This window comes from Salvia splendens, chromosome 18, assembly GCF_004379255.2.
Source record: "Salvia splendens isolate huo1 chromosome 18, SspV2, whole genome shotgun sequence".
Lineage (NCBI taxonomy): Eukaryota > Viridiplantae > Streptophyta > Magnoliopsida > Lamiales > Lamiaceae > Salvia > Salvia splendens.
In genome coordinates, this window is record NC_056049.1 from 3,081,270 (window position 1) to 3,100,418 (window position 19,149).

The 19,149-nt window shown below is 38.7% G+C and overlaps 2 protein-coding genes across 2 annotated transcripts; one reads left to right on the forward strand and one right to left on the reverse strand.

The window, feature by feature from the left end:
- Nucleotides 1-925: 925 nt before the first annotated feature.
- On the reverse strand, nt 926-1,406 carry LOC121777166 (calcium-binding protein PBP1-like). The gene has a single exon (XM_042174322.1). It carries the CDS (start codon nt 1,396-1,398, stop codon nt 1,039-1,041), a length of 360 nt encoding a protein of 119 aa, XP_042030256.1. The 5' UTR covers nt 1,399-1,406; the 3' UTR covers nt 926-1,038.
- Nucleotides 1,407-9,078: 7,672 nt separating this feature from the next.
- On the forward strand, nt 9,079-18,274 carry LOC121777885. Its single transcript, XM_042175225.1, has 14 exons — nt 9,079-10,471; nt 10,642-10,752; nt 10,841-11,049; nt 11,129-11,339; nt 11,424-11,661; nt 11,742-11,889; nt 11,965-12,270; nt 13,554-14,892; nt 16,464-16,628; nt 16,709-16,899; nt 16,968-17,178; nt 17,259-17,496; nt 17,610-17,760; nt 17,838-18,274. Exons 1-14 carry the CDS (start codon nt 9,226-9,228, stop codon nt 18,150-18,152), a joined length of 5,079 nt encoding a protein of 1,692 aa, XP_042031159.1. The 5' UTR covers nt 9,079-9,225; the 3' UTR covers nt 18,153-18,274.
- The last annotated feature ends 875 nt before the right edge of the window (nt 18,275-19,149 follow it).

Below are 19,149 nucleotides of genomic sequence, written 5' to 3' on the forward strand. Positions count from 1 at the left end.
AAGGTTGAAACTCCAACTCAAGATCACCCCATGTCCTGGCCCGATAGTAATATGAGGCGTTTTTAATACGGGTATGCAGTGGCCCATTAAAAAGGAAGGTGTAACCCATTGTCCTGATAGAAGCTCACCTCCCAAGTGCTCACATTTGTACCTAAGATGTGTTGCAACTACACGGCAGTAGTAGTAGTAAAAATCGATCATTGGTCATTCTTGCAAATCTGTTCCTCCGGAACCAACTACACTGCCCCTATGAACACTCCGATTACTAAGTCTATACCTAGTTACCTACATTAAGTCTATACGACTATACCTACATAATAGTACTAGTACAAAACACTTTCTTTTGTCAATTTTCCGAATAAATATCATCTCTTGATTATATGGAAAATGATAATAAATAGTTATAATTAATAGAAAATAAGAGATAGAATAATAGAGAAAGTAAAGTAAGTGAGAGAACCATAGAGATAAGATTCTCTTCTATATTATTCTATCTATTACTTATTTTATTTTCATTTTAACTATTTATTACTATCTTCACAAAACAACGGCTAAAAAATCAATTAATTGAGCTTGGACGGAGGAGTACTTTCTAAAGTGTAAATCATCTAAATAAATTTCGCAAAATATTGACAAAAATTTCGCAAAACAGAAATGAAAAGAAATAAACAAAAAATTAATAGCCATCATTAATGTCGCAGCGATATTTATTTTGATTTGGTGTAGATTTTAAGAAAAAGGGAAGAAGAGGCGAATGAAAAAAATTAATGTAAATGAGTCTGACTTTATGGGAGGGACTTTGAGGGAAGGAGGGAGGGTGTTGGCAATTGAAACTAAAATTAATGTAAACTGAAACTAGTATAGGCAATTGAAACTAAAATTAATGTAAACTGAAACTAGTATATAAGTCTTATGGACCCCTCCTCGTATCAATAATGAAAAAAAGTAAATACAGTAAATTTTTTAAAAATACGCATCAAAATGTTAATCGTATTAAAAAATAAACTACAAAGATCCAAACACAAAATGTGAGGTAAGCTAATCGAAGTCATGAAACAAGATATCCGTAGCATGATCCATGAGATTGGGGCTCAATCTCAGCATCAAAACACAAAATTCCATCTGATTGAGACAGCCGTCGCCGTCCAAATCTCCTTCCTCCAACATAGAGCGCAGCAGCTCATCATCATCATCATCTTCAAATCCCAACGCCGCAGCATTGTTCTTCAAGCTGGTGAATGTGATCATCTGGTTGTGGGAATCCATGAGCAGCTCAAACCCTTTGCACAGCTCATCGATGAACCCCTCCGCCCCCAGCTTCTCCACCATCGCCGGAAAATGATCCTCGAACACCACGCCGACGCCATTATAATTGTTGCCTTCTCTCTTCTTATCCATTTTATAATTGCGATTGTATGTAATGATTAATGAGAGAGGTTGATTGATGGGTTTGATTTATATAGACAGACGTGGTAAAAATGTGTGGAGAAGGAAACTTCGCGATTTGAAGAATGGCGCCTGATGGGGTGCGTACTAAACAAGCCCGACAGCAATGACGGCCCATCAGCCCAAAGCCTAAGGAAGAGTATGAGTTCGGCATTACCAAAGAGTTCGGCCTCAGCCTACAGCTCGGTAAAAGCCGACCAATCAAGCTCTGCGAGTTCGGCATTACCAAAGAGTTCGGCCTCAGCCTACAGCTCGGTAAAAGCCAACCAAGCTCTGCTCTCAGGTCGGCATCAAGCTCTACTCTCAGATCGGCAACCAAAGCAGTTCGGTCTCAGTTTTCGACCGAACAAGGAGTTAGTGGACCCATGCAGGATTTCCACAACTTCCAACACACCCACTACCACGTGGCGTCAACTCAGGCCACGATCTTAGGCCATGACCTACACGACCTCCACGACCTAGAGTGATGATGTAAGCCACGATCTTAGTTCAATGTATAAATAGAACTTAGATCTGATAGAAAGGGGTTAGAAGCTCTCTAGAGAAAAATACCATATAGCAAGTCTGTGTTGTAAGCTGTAATTCCAGATCAAGCAATACAAACCTGCCCCCATTTCTCCCCGTGGACGTAGATTTACCTCAGTAAATCGAACCACGTAAAATTCTCTGTGTAGTGATCTGTATTTTCCTGCATTTACTAACATCAACAATTCGCGGACTCATCAGCGCCGACTTCGAAAGCACTGTTCAGATTGGATTCTGTTTAAACTTTAATGCTACCATTATTGTAGGGGAGATGGATCGTCTCTCTATTTCTCTCTCATAATAGAGAAAGCAACTGTTTCGTTGAAGTTTCAGGGAAACGAAGAGGCGATTAGGCATCATCGTGCATAGGCTAGGCATTTCCTTCTCTCTTCCAAAACGGTTTCTTAATTTGGTGTATATTCTAATCTTTATTTTCTTTTCATCAAATATCAAATCATTGTTCCAAACGTATTAAACTAACTTACTTATATAATCATATAATATTGAATTCCGATTTAGGAATTTTCGGGCGACACCTGTATTTGCCTGTCAGACTATGCAATCCCTCAAATAATAATAATAATAATAATAATAATAATAATAATATAATACTAATAATTAATTAATTTTAGTTTACAACTTAATTTTGATTTAACTTTTAGTTTAACTTCAATATACTATTTGATACTCCATTTATCCCAAGAAAGTTAATACAAAACTTTAGGGCATGGAGATTAAAAATTTATATTAAATAAATAGAAGAAAAAAAAGTAGGAAAGATAAGAAATAGTAAAGTAAATGATGGAATAAAGTAAGAGTGAGTAGATGTTTTGTCTTTTGTTAAAAAAAGAAATGACTCAACTTTGTTGGGACGGACTAAAAAAGAATACGACTCAACTTTTTTGGGACGGAGGGAGTACTACATTTCGTCCCGTTTTAAGTGACATATTTTTCTTTTTGGGATGTTCCCGTTAAATGACACATTTCTTAAAAGAAAAGCCACTTTCTTTAATTTTTCTAATTTTCATTTTGTCATATTTCCACTTCACTTACAAAACAACATTACATAAAATCTCCTGTGAAAAAAAAATCCATTTAGAGTAGGATGGAGTGATTAACGAAGAATCCAAAGTTAAAAAGTATACTCCCTCCGTATTTTAAAAATAACAACTATTTCCATTTTAGTTTGTTCCCTAAAAATAACAGCTTTTAAACTTTCTATTTTAGGAAATCTGTACACCCTCATATATCAATTTATTTACCATTTATACGTCTAATAAAGTGGACCTCATAATCCATTAACATTAATTTTTCTCTCCCTTTCTCTTGCTTTACCACTTTTTTTTTCTCTTTCTTGTTTTACCAATTTTTCTCATCCTCTTTCTTACTTTAACAAATTGTGCATTAAAATCTGTGCAATTTTAAATGTTTTTTATAAAAAATTGAGGAAGTAAAAATTAATTATAGTTTTGTAGAGAAGTTATAGGCTTATAGCTAGCGTTGAAACTGCCGCTTATATGATAATTAAATGAGGTGAATTTTCTTTGATAATTAATGTGAACTTATCCAACTCATTTTACATATCATCGATCCCAGTCACGCTTTTACGTCGTTTTTTTTATTTAATTGAGCTATAAGCCAACCCAATACATAAAACTTATCAAAGTCGAGCGATTTGAGCCCACAAACTTGGGATAAAAGTTTGATTACAAACAAATCAACGGCAATAACCTGGAAAAGTAGAAATTTTAGTGTCAGGCAATAAATTGAAAATTACTACTAATATTTTATACAGTATTACAAATTGGTATGATTATGATTTTAAGAATAAGGGGAAGAAGATTAGAAGAAGATGATGAATAAATAAGAAATTTCGTAGAAGGCCTCATCTAATAACAGAATACACGGGGCAGTTTTTTGTCTTAATTCGCTGTCACCATTTGAACAATTTCTCACTACATGTTGAAATCATTGTTTTAACTTTATCGTCACAGACGCTTACAAGAAGCAAGAATGTTAAGATTAGTTAAGCTCAAGCTGCAACCTAAGTAAGACAAAGGAAGAAAAAGCACGTTTTGTCTATTTCCATTGCTTTTGGTGTTTTGGTTTGCAGATAACAAAAAAGAAAGGATTTGTATAAATATGCTTAATCAAGCATTAGGCTTATGCAAGGCCCTAATTAATTGCATATGCAAGATGAGATCCGAAGTCCTAAGTTAGTTTACTCACATTTTATCTTAGTTTCAAAGGATCGAGACTACTATTAATTAAACACCACGCTAAATAGTTTTTTGTCGATATTCGACAGGTATTACAATTGCACCGTTAAGTTTATAGTACATTCTTTAATTAGACATAAACTTCATTTTAATTATTTTTTATTTATCTATTTTATTATTATTTCATTAACACACTTAATACCACATTCTTAAATTCAGTATCAAAATGTAACAACGTCTCTATTAATTTGGGATGGAAGGAATATCAAACACCCATATATTCTATTGGAAGTAACTTAATGCATCAACGATTCAAGAAAATATTGAGAAACCAAATATATTTGTTTTATATAAATAGTAAAAAAAGCAGCATATTCTCTTGCAAAACATTGATGCTTGAACTGTTGATCTCTTGTGTATACACACTTGATGGCGATAGCCGATATGATTAGTTGAGATTTACTTATGAAGCAACTGAAATAAGATGTAGATGATCAATTTTGGATAATGGTTTAACATAAGTGATGGTCTGGTTTGGTAAGTGTAGCATCATTTCAAGAACACGACCGTGTTCATATTGTTAATTAGTCGAGTTTCTCTTATTTATGAAATCTAAAACTTCTATAGTTCTTTTCTTAGTAAGACTTACTGATTAAATCATTCAAGCACTCCAATAATCATAAAGTAAACTTTACAAAATACACGCCCGAATACATATATATGAAGTATGAACACTTGTGAGCTGTTACAAATACGTTTAGTCGGAAATCTATGTTAAAGAAGTCAAGTGCTCTTAATTTTGTTGTTGAATATTAGTAGTAGTACATTTTCCTTGCCTAATAGACTGCTTGTTAAGAAGATATAGATTTTTAAATAAAAAAAAATACAAATAACACTTCGCCTACCTTCCATGCCAATGAGTAAGGAGATTAGAGCGTCCACTATAACGTGGATGCGGCTATAGCCGCGAGCGGGGCGATGGCGGGGCGGAAGCGGGGCGGCTTATAGTGGGAAGGGTGTCCGCCGCGGGGGTGGACGCGGCGGGTGAGGGGAGGGACGGCGGACGCGGAATCGCCGCGTGCGGGGCGAGGACGCGGCTGAGGGTGGCAGAGAGAGAAGGAGTGGGGCAATAGCCGCGGCTGTCTATTGCAGTAGCCGCGGCTAACGTGGCGGCGCGGCGGTTCGAGAAGGGGGGCGGCGGTGGGAGGGGGCTGTCCGCCCCCTATAGTGGACACCCTTAGATGCAACGAATTCGTACTCCCTCCGTTTCATTAATAGAATCATTTTTCTATTTGGGGATGTTCTAAGCTAATTGAGTCATTTATATTTTTAATAAAAAATAATTTTCTATTTTATTTTATTCTCTATTCATGTCTCTTACTTTATTCATCATCCATTTAACGCATTATTCTTAAACTCCGTGGCAAAAAGAAATGTCTCTATTAACATAAAACGAAGAGAGTACTGTTAGAAATTTTACAAGCTTCTTAAGAGCATTAGCAATGGGGCGCCCTAAAGGATGTCTTAAAGCCCGCCCTATGAACCGCCACGTCAGCATTTTATCCTCCTACCCTTTCACCTGCAGTGGGGCGCCCTATAAGCCGCCATAAAGGTCGCCCTAAGCATTTTCTTTATTTGAATATTTAAATAACTACAAAAATTAGAAAAAAACCTTCATTTCATTTAAAATTAATATATTACGATACGAATTAAAAAAAATACACATTCTCAACGACGGCGGTTACGAACCCAAACTTCTTCAACCATGTCGTTCATGAGCTGACCATGGTCTTGTTGGTTGCGCATTGAGGTCTGTCTAGACAGAACCTCATTGAAGCCCGTCGGTAATCCTCGAGCGTGGGGTGCGGTCGCCGTGCTGGAGCTAGATCCACCTTCATCATCGGCCCAATCGGTGACGCTTCCACTTTCGTGTTCGACTATCATGTTGTGCAAGATTATGCACGCATACATGAAATCGGCGATGACTTCCTTGACCAGAGACACGCCGGCCCTTTCACTATTGCCCACCGTGATTGGAGCACACCAAATGCCCGTTCCACATTCTCCTTGCGCTGCATTTCGACTAAGCAATCCGTCATTGCGTCATTGACGGCATCGAATAAGGCTCGCATCAAGGTCCGACTAACACCATCCGAGGTACTCCAGTCGTCGTCGTGGTTCATTTTTGTTTGTGAGAGATTATCGAAATATTCGTACGGAATGTGAGTGATGAGAGAAATGTTCTTATGAAAAATATAATGACAAACGAGGTTTAAATAGATAAAAATTAAAAAAAAAAACACAAAAACGCGTTGCATCGTCTGCGTCGCCCACAATGGGCGGACAATGGGGCGGACGATGCCCTATCGTCCGAGTATCGTCCGCGTACCCACAGTGGGCGGACGATGGCGCGCCCGAGGCATCGAACGGCCTATCGTCCGCCCCATTGCGGATGCTCTAAGCAATGTGTTGGATAGATTCTTATATGAAGCCAACCATTCCACGGCCACATCGAACCAACCCAATCCCGTAAAATTTAGGCGTTCATACAGTTTATATATAGGCTCAGCTCAATTCCTAATGTGAATAGAATTAGGGTTCATTTTAGGTTTATATTATATTTCTATCTATTATTATAAATTGTATCCGAAAATTACTAATCCTATGTGTTTATTTAGTGATTATTTATGTTTATTTCTCCATTGACGAAACTAAAACATTAAATAAACCGGCCGATATGTACGAGTAACATTACAAGTTAGTGTTTTAGAGCCAAGATAGCAAGATTTAAGGTTAAACTCCTCTTACTCTTCCAAAATAAAAGAAGTAAATAGCACTCCATTATCAATACACCCCTTTTCATTTACTTTTTCATGTCGGAAGTTGAGTAACTTTTAATCAAATAGAATTAATAATTTTGATCAATTGACCAATTAAAATGGTTTGTAAAAGTCACCCATTAAGCCTTACAATAAAAACCTCAATGCCTCATATCCCAAAATCACAATATAAATCCGGCCACAAAAATAGTCAAAAACCTTATCTCCTAATCCACTATAATATAGGTGGAAAAAAACTCATTTCCTAATCCTCTGTTATCATTAAGCAGTGTGCGCGTATCTATTCTCGTAAAGCAAGCGGTTGTTATAACTATAACAAATAATGAATTATCAATAAATAATAGGTCAATTGTGATTTATGACCAAGTTATTTGTAATAATGATATGAATATTAAAAAATTTAAAAATTCGGAAACTATCTTTATAAAATACATAAAATAGCAATAATTTTCATGAAAGTCTAAAACAAACAGAATCTAAAAATATAAAACAAATCATATGAACAGTCAGGGTAAAATTTTTTGGAAAAATGTTGTAGCTCTATTCACAACTTTTATTATTAAATAGGCTTCCACTTAAACATACATATATGTATAATGCGTTGTGATCAATATCGAACCAATTTTAAAAATCGAACTAGAGATCAAATTAGTGCCATTAGATCTAGTTTTTTGATGAGATGTGCTGCTATGTAAATTTTTTTCGATCTTCATTACAAGCTCATTTTACTTCATTGTATTAGGTTTATTACTTCGTTCCGTATGTAATACCTTGAAACTGTAACACGTTTTTATTTGTTTCTAGTAGGTTTTGAAATGATTTAACATATACTTCATTCGAATTTATTGACATGAGTTTTTACTTTATTCACTTTAAAAAATGCAATTTATTCAAGTGAATTTATTACTTCATCCATAAACGTTATTACTTCTTGGATAAGGTTTTTACTTCATTCCAATAGTATTTCAAATGCTTCCACACATACTTCCTTCAAATAATTTATTACACCATATCAGTGCGTTATTTACACCATATCAGCGTTGTGGCGGTGGTGATAGACATTGTAGAGAGAAAGAACGGTACGCGACGGCGAAACCACATTTACGTACTGGAATAAGTAATAATCATATTGGAATGAAGTAATATATTCTGGAATGAAGTTAAATTTAGTAATATGTTAGTATGACTTATTTGCCTTTGGATGAATTAAAATAGGCTCGTGATGAAGGCGAAAATAATTTATAAATTTGTGCATCTCATTCATAAAAAAACTAGATCTAAAAGCCTTAATTTGGTATGGTTCTTTGGTTCGGCAATAAGTAGTAGATTTGCATATAATGAGACTCTATGTATAATTTAGACGTTAGACTTATATTCATACAACATCTATTATTACATTTATTGAAATGCACTATATTTTTATCTTTACATAAATATGATACCAATTTAGCGTTTACAATTGATTTGAATGAAAAACACCTTGAATATACAGGCTAACCTATTTACTGCAATCCAACCAGGATAAAAGATAAAAAATTTGTTGATACACACACATATTACTATGCGGTAATCCAATCAATTATAAATTTATAATTGAAGTATAGAAAATGAGAATATTTCGACTTAACATATCAAGTGATAATATGTGTATCGACTATCGACCACTAATATCCAAATAAAATTTTTTCATAAATAAAAATATAATATTTTTATGAGGTAGACCAAAAAAAAAACTATTTTAACGAAACTGAAATGAAGGGAAGGGAGTATCATATTCATATCCAAATCTGTGGCAACATCCTTTATTTATTAAAATAAAGATCTGCGCCGTAGATCTCTGTCTACCTTTTCTAAAATGATCATGTGTGAAATTTGGTCAACGAGTTGGCTAACCCATCTTTGACTATTCCTTTTCAGTAACTGCCATCACTGTCAGAGTAGGAGAAGAACTACCCAATTCAGCAGCATTTTATTCCTTAAAATATTCACAAATGTGACGATTCATTTTGAACACGTTGTGTAAAATTCAAATGAGCCAATGTCAAGGAACTGCTTTTTGTTGGGGCGGCGCAGTTTTCGGATTTGGGCTAACGAAGAATCTTCAATCAAACAAAACCTCACATTAAAACCATCTTCAAAAACCACCTTCTTCCTCCAAAACAGCCTCTCAACTTCCCAAAATCTCACCTTTTGAAATGGGCTCTCGCCATTTAAGATGTTTCTTTTGGTTATCGTTAGTAACATGCCATGTCTATTCCGTGTTCATCTCCGCCGGCAATAGTATTCCGAAGGGTGTATCAGTTGTAGACGGCGGCGGAACCATAATCTCCGCTGGAGAGAGATTCGAATTAGGATTTTTCAGCCCTAACGGCTCCCGATTCCGCTACGTGGGGGTTTGGCACTACGGAATCTCAGTTCAACCAGTGGTGTGGGTTGCAAACAGAGACAAACCGTTATCAGGAAACGACAGCGTTTTAGCCATGGGAGACGACGGCAATTTGCAGATCAAAAGCGGCGACGGCGAGATTTTTTGGTCGACCAGTGTCTCATCTTCATCGCCTAATTCGACGGTGGTTCTGTTGGATACCGGAAATCTAGCAATTTTCCCAAGCCCAAACTCGAAGAGAATGCTCTGGCAGAGTTTCCATACTCCCACTGATACATATTTGCCGGACATGGAAGTTCACATGGACGCCGCCGGCGCAGAGCTGAAAATTTTCCGCTCGTGGAAATCCGCAATTGATCCTTCACCGGGGAATTATACATTAGGATTAGATCCTCGTGGATCTCCGCAGATTGTGATTTGGGAAGGAGAGAATCGACGATGGAGAAGCGGCCATTGGAATGGAATCTCATTCATCGGCGTTACCGATGTCAGGACGATCTACCTCTCTGGTTTTCGCCTCACGAATCAGGGGAATGGGAAGCTGTTCTTCACCTACACCCCTTCTGATTCCTCATTTGTGAAATTTCAGATTGATTGGGAGGGGGTTGAGAGGCAGGAGACGTGGAGCAATGGTGAGTGGCGCGTTGTGCAGGCTCACCCTGTCGACGACTGCGATAGATATAACCGGTGTGGGCCATTTGGAGTGTGTGATCGGACGGATAGGATGAGGTGCCGTTGTATGGAGGGGTTCGTGATAGATGATGGTGAGCAGTGGTGTAAAAGGAGGGCACGTTTGCAGTGTGGGGTGGTTGAGGGCGTTGGGAACGATGGATTTGGGGAGGTTGAGGGCGTTAAGCTGCCCGACTTTGTGGATTATGTCGGGTTAGAAAGTGCGAAGGAGTGCCAAAGGCGTTGCCTACACAACTGTTCTTGCATTGGATATGCTTTTGTTAGTGGGATCAACTGTATGATATGGACCGGAGACTTGGTTGATGTTGAACGGTTCGTGGAGGGCGGGAACACTTTGTTCGTTCGCCTCGCTGCCTCAGAATTGGGTGCGTATATATTCGTTGCCTATTAATGATTCTTGTGAGGGGGCCTGTTTGTTTAGCATATCTGCATTGTATGTTTGCTCTGTCACTCTATGTTTAGGATGTGTATAATGTATTACTTAATGGATCTGCTGAGCACTACTAAACTGTGCATTTGTGGTCTGTTTTCGTAGGTGAAACGAAGCGTGCTTATAGAGCAATCATTATCACAGCCGCTGTTGTTGGGTCGTTCCTTTTATTTATCGCGGGTTGGCTTTTCATGCAGAGACGAAGAAAACGTGGTGGTAAGCCTTTGCTACATTTCTGTAGTTAACTGCTAATGTGTGTATAAGTATAACTGCCTCATGGATCAGAGATTTCGATTTATTTCAGTGGTTTCAGAAACGAACGAAGTGCCCAAAGTTGGCCCGAGCAGAGAATGCTCCATAGATTACTCTGGTCCAAGTGATCTTGGAGTGGAGGGACAGCAAGGAAATGGAACTGAACTGGCACTGTACAGTTTCAACTCCTTGGTAGCAGCTACCGACAACTTCTCTGACGATAATAAGCTCGGACAAGGAGGATTCGGTCATGTATACAAGGTACAAACTGTCTCAAGTGATCTAGTTGAAGTGGAATTGCAACGTTTGATGTATTGAACTTGATTTTTGATGTCCTCAGGGTATACTACCGGACGGGCAGGAGATAGCAGTGAAGAGGCTCTCGCGAAAATCTGGTCAGGGGCTACAGGAGTTCAAGAATGAAGTTATGCTGATTGCTAAGCTACAGCATAGGAATCTTGTTAGGCTATTGGGCTGCTGCATTCAAGGAGAAGAAAACATTCTGCTTTATGAGTATATGCCCAACAAAAGCCTCGATTCGTATCTGTTTGGTTAGTCGCGTGTGTAGATTGTTCGTTGCTGACCTTAATTTTAATCCTGCTAAACTTAACGTCAATTGTTTGGTTTGGATACAGATCCTGATAAGAAGCCCCAGCTAGACTGGAGTAAACGATTCAGCATCATCACGGGGATTGCACGAGGGCTTCTGTATCTGCACCGCGATTCAAGGCTGAGGATAATACACAGGGACTTAAAAGTCAGCAACATCTTGCTGGATGAAGAGATGAACCCAAAGATCTCGGATTTTGGCATGGCCAGAATATTTGGTGGGAACCAAAACGAAGCGAACACGAACATTGTCGTTGGCACATAGTAAGTCATCGTTATAACATCTATGGTAGACACCTTTTTTCCTATTGTAGCAGAAAGATAAAAAAATGTTTGTTTGACAGTGGCTACATGGCACCTGAGTATGCTATGGAAGGCTTGTTTTCTCTCAAGTCGGATGTTTATAGCTTTGGCGTACTTCTCTTGGAGATCATAACGGGCCAAAGAAACGCTAGCTTCCGTTCAACGGACTTCTCAAATATGGTTGCATTTGTAAGTTACGATGACAGCCTCGTATATTTTTCTGCAATGATGATGGATCTAACTGTGTTTTTTTTTTGGTTTAAGGCGTGGGATCTTTGGGACAAAGGGAGAGCGATCGAGCTGCTGGATTCTTCAATCCGGGAGTCAAGCTTGCAAGAACAAGTGCTGAGATGCATTCACGTCGGGATGCTGTGCGTGCAAGACGTTGCTGCGAACAGGCCAAACATGCCGGCTGTTCTGCTGATGCTGGAGGGCGAGAACGTGGCGCTGCCTTTGCCGAGACAGCCTACTTTTACATCAATGAGGCATAATCTAGATGAGGATATGTGGAATGTAAATCAAGATGCTGCATCCTCAAACAATGTTACTATCACTGCTATTCTTGGAAGATAATTCTTTGATTCTTTTTTTTTTATGTTAATATGAAATGTTGTATATAGTTTATTGCATCTGATGAAGGAATAATCATTTGTTAGGAAGATCAATTTTTCAAATTTGCTTTTTGTGAGAATGATGGTCTAAAGTCTAAACTATGACCGAAAATTGTGGTAATAAATTAAATTTTGGACCTAGTCATTGTATGAATATACAAACAGAATGGTTGGATTAATTATTTAATAAATGGGTTGTTCTTCCCATTTCCTATATAATAGTAATATACGAATAGTCAATATGATTATTCGCTCAACCATTTGGAACTCTACTAAAATATTTGTAAATGGTTACCATGACTTGTTTTTAAATACTTTTGTGGTGGAAATGAAGCTACCAATGTCAAATCCAGCAAATTGTCTAAATCGTTATGACCAACATAATTAGGTAGAAAACAAAGCAAGAGCTATACAACTTAGATTTGCGACAAAGTTGATTACGCTAACCATACTATCAAATAAATATGAAATTTTGAATTTCTCAAATTAATGTTTGGTATATAATGTAACTCTAAGTTTTACTCCTTCCGTCCCCTTTAGGATTCTCATTTGAGTTCGACACGAGTTTTACTTTCATCTATATTACTTTTGGAGTCACATTTGAGTTCGACACGAGTTTTAAGAAATATAAAGAAAAGTTAATGAAAAAAAATAGTGGAATGTAAGTTTTACTTTTATATATTAGTTTTATGATAAAATGTGAGTGGAAAAAAAGTTAACGGAATGTAGGACCTATTACCATTTATGAAATATTTTAACCTAGACTTCTAAAGTGGAACACAAATAAATGGTAAACTGAAACTCTTAAAGTGAGACGAAGGGAGTACTTCACACGACTGGTCTCCAACTAGCGGGCAATGGGTTCCCATTTTGACCTGATACCAGCCGGATATTGGGGAACCGGTGCAGGTACCCGACCAATTCATTAAGTTTCAGATTAATTCTATTCGCATTACAGATTAATTAGATACAGTTAATTGGGTCAGAATTTTATCAAACTAAAAAATTCTAATCTTAATTCAAACTGATCTGATTGCAGGGCTAGTCCAACGAATTAATGAGCTGCTAATGATAAAATTAACATATAATCTATCTAATAAAAAAAATTAATAACAGTAGATTTTAATCTTTGTCAAGGTAGGACAAAATAAACGTGGTCCTTCATTTTCCACCCTGCTTTAACACACAGAATTCCACCTGTCCACATTAAACCCAAAAAATCCATTCATTCATCACCCCTGAATCACCAACACCAGAAATGCTCCAACTCTCTCAAAAATGAGAAACGCGGCGGAGCGCCCCTACCACCTCCGGCGCTTCCTCATCACATTCACTCTCCTCCCTCTCCTCACCGCCTCAACCGATCTCATCACCCCCACAAATCCCCTCACACAAAACCACACCTTAGTCTCCGCCGCCCAGCAATTCGAGCTCGGCTTCTTCCCCGGCGCCTTAAACACCTGGTACGTCGGAATCTGGTACAAAAACATCCCCGAACGAGTCGTCGTCTGGGTCGCCAACCGCGACTCGCCCCTCACGAACTCCTCTGGAGTCTTAAAAATCAGCCCAGACGGCACTGGGCTGATTTTATCAGATCATTCCGGAATACCAGTATGGTCAGCTAACCACACTGGTATCACCGGAACAACAACAACAACAACAATCGCAGTATTGTTGGATAATGGAAACTTCGTCGTCCACGCAGCAGACGACGAAGACCCAGAGAGTTATCTCTGGCAAAGCTTTGACCATCCAACGGATACGCTGTTGCCAGGGATGAAACTCGGGTGGGACTCGAAAACGGGGCTGAATCGTTACATAACGTCGTGGAAATCCGCGGATGATCCCTCGACGGGAGACTTCAGTTTCAAGCTGGACATCTCCGGTTACCCAGAGATTCACCTGACGAACAGGGGAAAAATGTACTACAGAAGCGGGCCGTGGAATGGGCTGCGATTCAGTGGGGTCCCAGAAATGCGGCCCAGCAGCCCGCTTCTGTCGTTCCTGTTCGTCAGGAATCGAGAAGAAGTATCATACTCTTTCACTCAGTTAAACGAATCAATGCATTCGAGGTTGCTGGTGAAACACAGCGGTTTTTTGCAGAGATTCATCTGGATTCCGTCTAGCGGAATCTGGAATCTTTTCTGGTACGCGCCGAAGGATCAGTGCGACGACTACAGGGAGTGTGGGGTCTACGGAATCTGCGACGCGAACGCTTCGCCGGTGTGCAAGTGTATGAAAGCGTTCCGTCCCAAGAATCCGCAGGCGTGGAACCTTCGAGATGGTTCGGACGGTTGCGTGAGGGAGACGGAATTGGAGTGCGATAGCGACGGTTTTTTGGCGATGAGCGGAGTGAAGTTGCCGGAGAGTGGGGGAGCGTTTGTGGACGCGGGGATGGGGTTGGATCAGTGCCGGGAGATGTGCCAGCGGAACTGCTCGTGCCGGGGCTATTCGAGCTCGAATATTAGCGACGGAAGTGGATGTGTGATTTGGGCGGGGGATTTGTATGATATGAGGCAATACGCGGCGGCGGAGGGCGGAGGCCAGGATTTTTATTACCGGGTGCCGGCGGCGGAATTAGGTACGTTCGTTCACATTTGATCGTTTATTTACTGCTTTTGATGCGGGGTTTCTATTATTGGTGGCCGTAATTATTTGAAGTAGTAGTAATTTATGAAGGTCGTAATCTTAGTAGTAGTAGGTTAATGGTTGGTGGCCCAAGTAGTACTTAAGAGCGAATTATTCTTCGTTTAATACAGGATTATGTGTTTGTCAGGATTATTTAGGCGATAATGAATGTTGTGGACTGATCCCTTTTTTAATTCATCCACTATTAAACATTACATGAATACAATAATATTCTGTGGTAATATTTGGAATTTTTAAAATTTTGGTTCCTAATTTCAAACAAAGATGTGTAGGATACAAAGTCAAATGCACGTAAAAATTAGTTTGTCTCACAAGAAAAAGGTTGTGTTGGGGTCCAATTCCATTTTCAAAGTAGTGTGTTATCTCTAGAATTTGGTGATTAAATATTACTCCTACTGAGTAACAACGGAGGAATAACTCCTTTGTATTCACATGTCTGAACATGTCATGCACATGACGTCATCATCCGCTACCTTCTATGATGCATTGTCTTGTTTTATTTAGTTTTTGTATTTAACAACAATACAGAATCTATTCTTTTAGTGTTATAAAAGTCAATTGGGAAAATTAATTTGCTAATGTTCATACCACTTTTATATTACTGCAACCATATGGGTAGTTCATACTATATGTTAATCACCTACTGCCTACCAATAGAGTATGATGTACTACCACTAACATTCATCTTTAAAAAAAAAGATGAAATATAAGTCAAATTCACATTATTATCTACCAAAAATTGTAGGAAAAATGATTTCCCACATGTATGCGTAATACATCCGCTTCTCAAATATTATTAATATTTATATTAGTCTATGTTACTAGTTACAAATATAGATTGAAATATAATTAAAAAGATGCACTTTGTCAAATACTCCCATTTTCAATTATTCCCATCTACGACAAAAATAGGAATACTATTTATAGTAAGTTTTTCTCTATAATGTCTCGAGTCTCATTATCTAATAAAAAATTTTAATAATTTTTTCTTCATATTTTACCAGGTTTGCTTTCACTGTTAATACTGGGAGTGTTTTTTATGGACGGAATTAACCTATAAAAATTCGGTTGGTGAAAGGCCTATTAAAATGGTTTCTTGTTTTTTATAAGTTCCGAACCTCCAATGCCTAACCCGCCGACCTTATGGACTTAGGCTGCTTTAATCACGCAATTCTTCTTCTAATTACAACCACGTTAAATGCTTCTCTATCTTCAATTAGGCAAATAAGGAGTATATAATTACTACCAACCCAAAATAAATAAAGAGTAATATATACTAAGTTTTAAATTTGTGCAGGTAGGGTTAGGTAATATGTAGCGTTTGAGGACTGCGATGTATGAGTTGAAACTTTGACAAGAGCATTTCTCATTTCAAATTTAATTAATGGTGCATAACACCAAATCGACTTGGCTACTTTTTAAACTACTAAGAGGACTTTTTTTAAAAAATCTTAATTAACACACACTAGTTAAGTGGCTGACATGTTAATTTGTTATTTCTAGTAGCACCAGCAGCTTCAGCAGCTGGAGACGATTCTAACAAGACTAGACAAACCATTATGATCACTGGAATCGTCGTGGGAAGCGCTGCATTGCTCGTCGGATTCACCATTTTCCTCGTATGGAAGAAACGGAAACCAGAGGCCGTGAATATACTAGAGCCAAGAGGTACTACTAAGGAAATTTGTGTCTAATGATGCAGTTACATGTACATATGTAGTAAACTTGATGTTCCAATTCCAAAACAGGTTCGAGGGAGAGAAGCCAAGACTATCTCACGAATTCACCAACAATTCCAAGCAAACGAGACCAGTCCGGTGAAGCAGCAGTCGATGAACTCGAGCTGCCTCTGTTTGACATCACAACTTTAGTAGTTGCCACCAATAAATTTTGTGATGAGAATAAGCTAGGTCAAGGTGGTTTTGGCATTGTTTACAAGGTGAATTATCTTTTATATAAGTATCATCAATATTAATGAGGCCAATATTGAACATATGTATGCTTTAGGGTGTCCTAGCTGAAGGTCAGGAAATAGCTGTGAAGCGGCTATCGAAAACTTCGGTCCAAGGAGTAGAAGAGTTCAAGAATGAGGTCAAGCTGATAGCCAGACTTCAGCACAGGAATCTTGTTCGTCTGCTCGGATGCTGCGTTGAGATGGAGGAGAAGATGTTGGTGTATGAATACTTGGAGAATAAGAGCCTTGATTCTATTCTCTTCAGTAAGAAACAGTTCTCTTCTCCTACATAAATGGATGATGCAATTTTTTTGGTATGAACTGATGAGTGTTGTTTCTGGCAGAGAAAAACAGAAGCTCGATGCTGGACTGGCAAACGCGCTTCATGATCATATGTGGGATCGCGCGAGGCCTCCTCTATCTACACCAAGATTCGAGATTCAGAATCATCCACCGGGATCTCAAGGCGAGCAATATTCTTCTTGACAAAGGCATGGACCCCAAGATATCGGATTTTGGGATGGCAAGAATCTTCGGGGGAGATCAGACCGAAGCCAACACCAAAAGAGTTGTCGGAACATAGTAAGATTCTCACCAGCATGCAATATCTGTTATGAATCTTTATCTGTTCATGTCTGTTATTTCTGCTGCATATCATTAGATGACGACAGTTACTAATATGAGAATGTTTGTAGCGGCTACATGTCGCCAGAATACGCAATGGACGGCCTCTTCTCCATAAAATCCGATGTTTTCAGCTTCGGAGTTCTGGTTTTGGAGATAGTGAGCGGGACGAAGAACAGAGGATTCTATCAAACAAACAACCAGCTCAACCTTCTTGCCTATGTAAGATAATTCATCCAGTGATGTTAACAATACAATACATACATATATTTATATAATGAATGCATGGAATTGTACAGGCGTGGAAGTTGTACAGGGAAGGAAGGGCGCTGGAGGTGGTGGACGCGGCGGCTGGAGAGGAATATGTGGTGGGTGAAGCGATGAGATGCATACAAGTGGGGTTGTTATGCGTGCAGGAGCACGCAGAAGACCGACCCAACATGTCCAATGTTGTACTAATGTTGAGCAGCGATTTTGTGTCGATGCAACAGCCTAAGCATCCGGGATACTGCCTGGGAAGGCGCCCCAACGAAACGGACTCATCGTCGCCTAGAAACGACGACGAATCATGCACCATCAACCAAGTTACCGTTACCATGCTTGATGGTCGATGATAGTCAATTTAACCTGCACGTGATGATGTAGTGCAAGTGCAGCTTAATTTGTAAATGTTTCGGTTCAAGTTTTGAACTATAGAAGGATTGATTAATTATTGAAAAAAAGAAAGTAAGTCGTACATCATTGGAGATTTGGGGATTGACCTATATAACTTCTAGATGGAATATCTCATTTTGGAATGCAAAAGTCTCCATAGGAATCTGGTTAAGAGAATATGTCGAGACTCCGGACAAGGCCTACAAGATTTCAAGAATGAAGTGATTTTGATTGCTAAACTGCAACATAGGAATCTGGTTAGGCTTGTGGGATGCTGCATTCATCAGGATGAGAGAATGCTGGTTTATGAGTACTGCCCAACAAGTGTTTGGACTTGTTCATCTTCGGACGCGCTATGACATAATAGTAGGCATTGCATTGCTCGCGGACTTTTATACCTCCATCGCGATTCAAGATTGAGAATTATTCACAGGGAATGATCTAAAAGCAAGCAATATTCTCGTAGATAGTAAAATGAATCCAAAAATCTCAGACGTTGGGCTAGCAAGAATGTTCGGGGCAGATCTAGTAAGCAAACAAACTTGTTCATCCCTACTCTTCAATTGTCCTAGCTAATAATCCATGTTGTTTCATGATATGGAGGATATATGGCCCCAGAATATGCAGTAGACTGCTTCTTCTCAGTCAAGTCCAATAAGGGGCAAGAAGAATACAGGATTCTATCATTCCCTTAATCTCTTAGGATATGTCAGCTACAAAACATACTCCTTCATATTCTATTTGGCCTAATCAAGTTTTCATACAAAACACATTCTTTCTTTTTGTCCCTATACTATAATCCAGGCATTAAAATTATGGAGGGAAGGAAACTCTAGGGATATTGTGGATGCATCGATTCTAAACAAAGAATCTATGGAAGTGCAAAGATGTATCCAAGTTGGACTGCTATGCGTGCAACAATCTCTTGACATATCGTCACGTAGGTTGTTCAATGGT

Coding starts and splice junctions, on each gene's coding strand:
- LOC121777166 (XM_042174322.1), bottom strand. CDS start 1,398: ATGGATAAGAAGAGAGAAGGCAACAATTATAATGGCGTCGGCGTGGTG.
- LOC121777885 (XM_042175225.1), top strand. CDS start 9,226: ATGGGCTCTCGCCATTTAAGATGTTTCTTTTGGTTATCGTTAGTAACA. Junction 11,340..11,423: donor CCTCGATTCGTATCTGTTTG/GTTAGTCGCGTG, acceptor GTTTGGATACAG/ATCCTGATAAGAAGCCCCAG. Junction 17,761..17,837: donor AGCTCAACCTTCTTGCCTAT/GTAAGATAATTC, acceptor GGAATTGTACAG/GCGTGGAAGTTGTACAGGGA.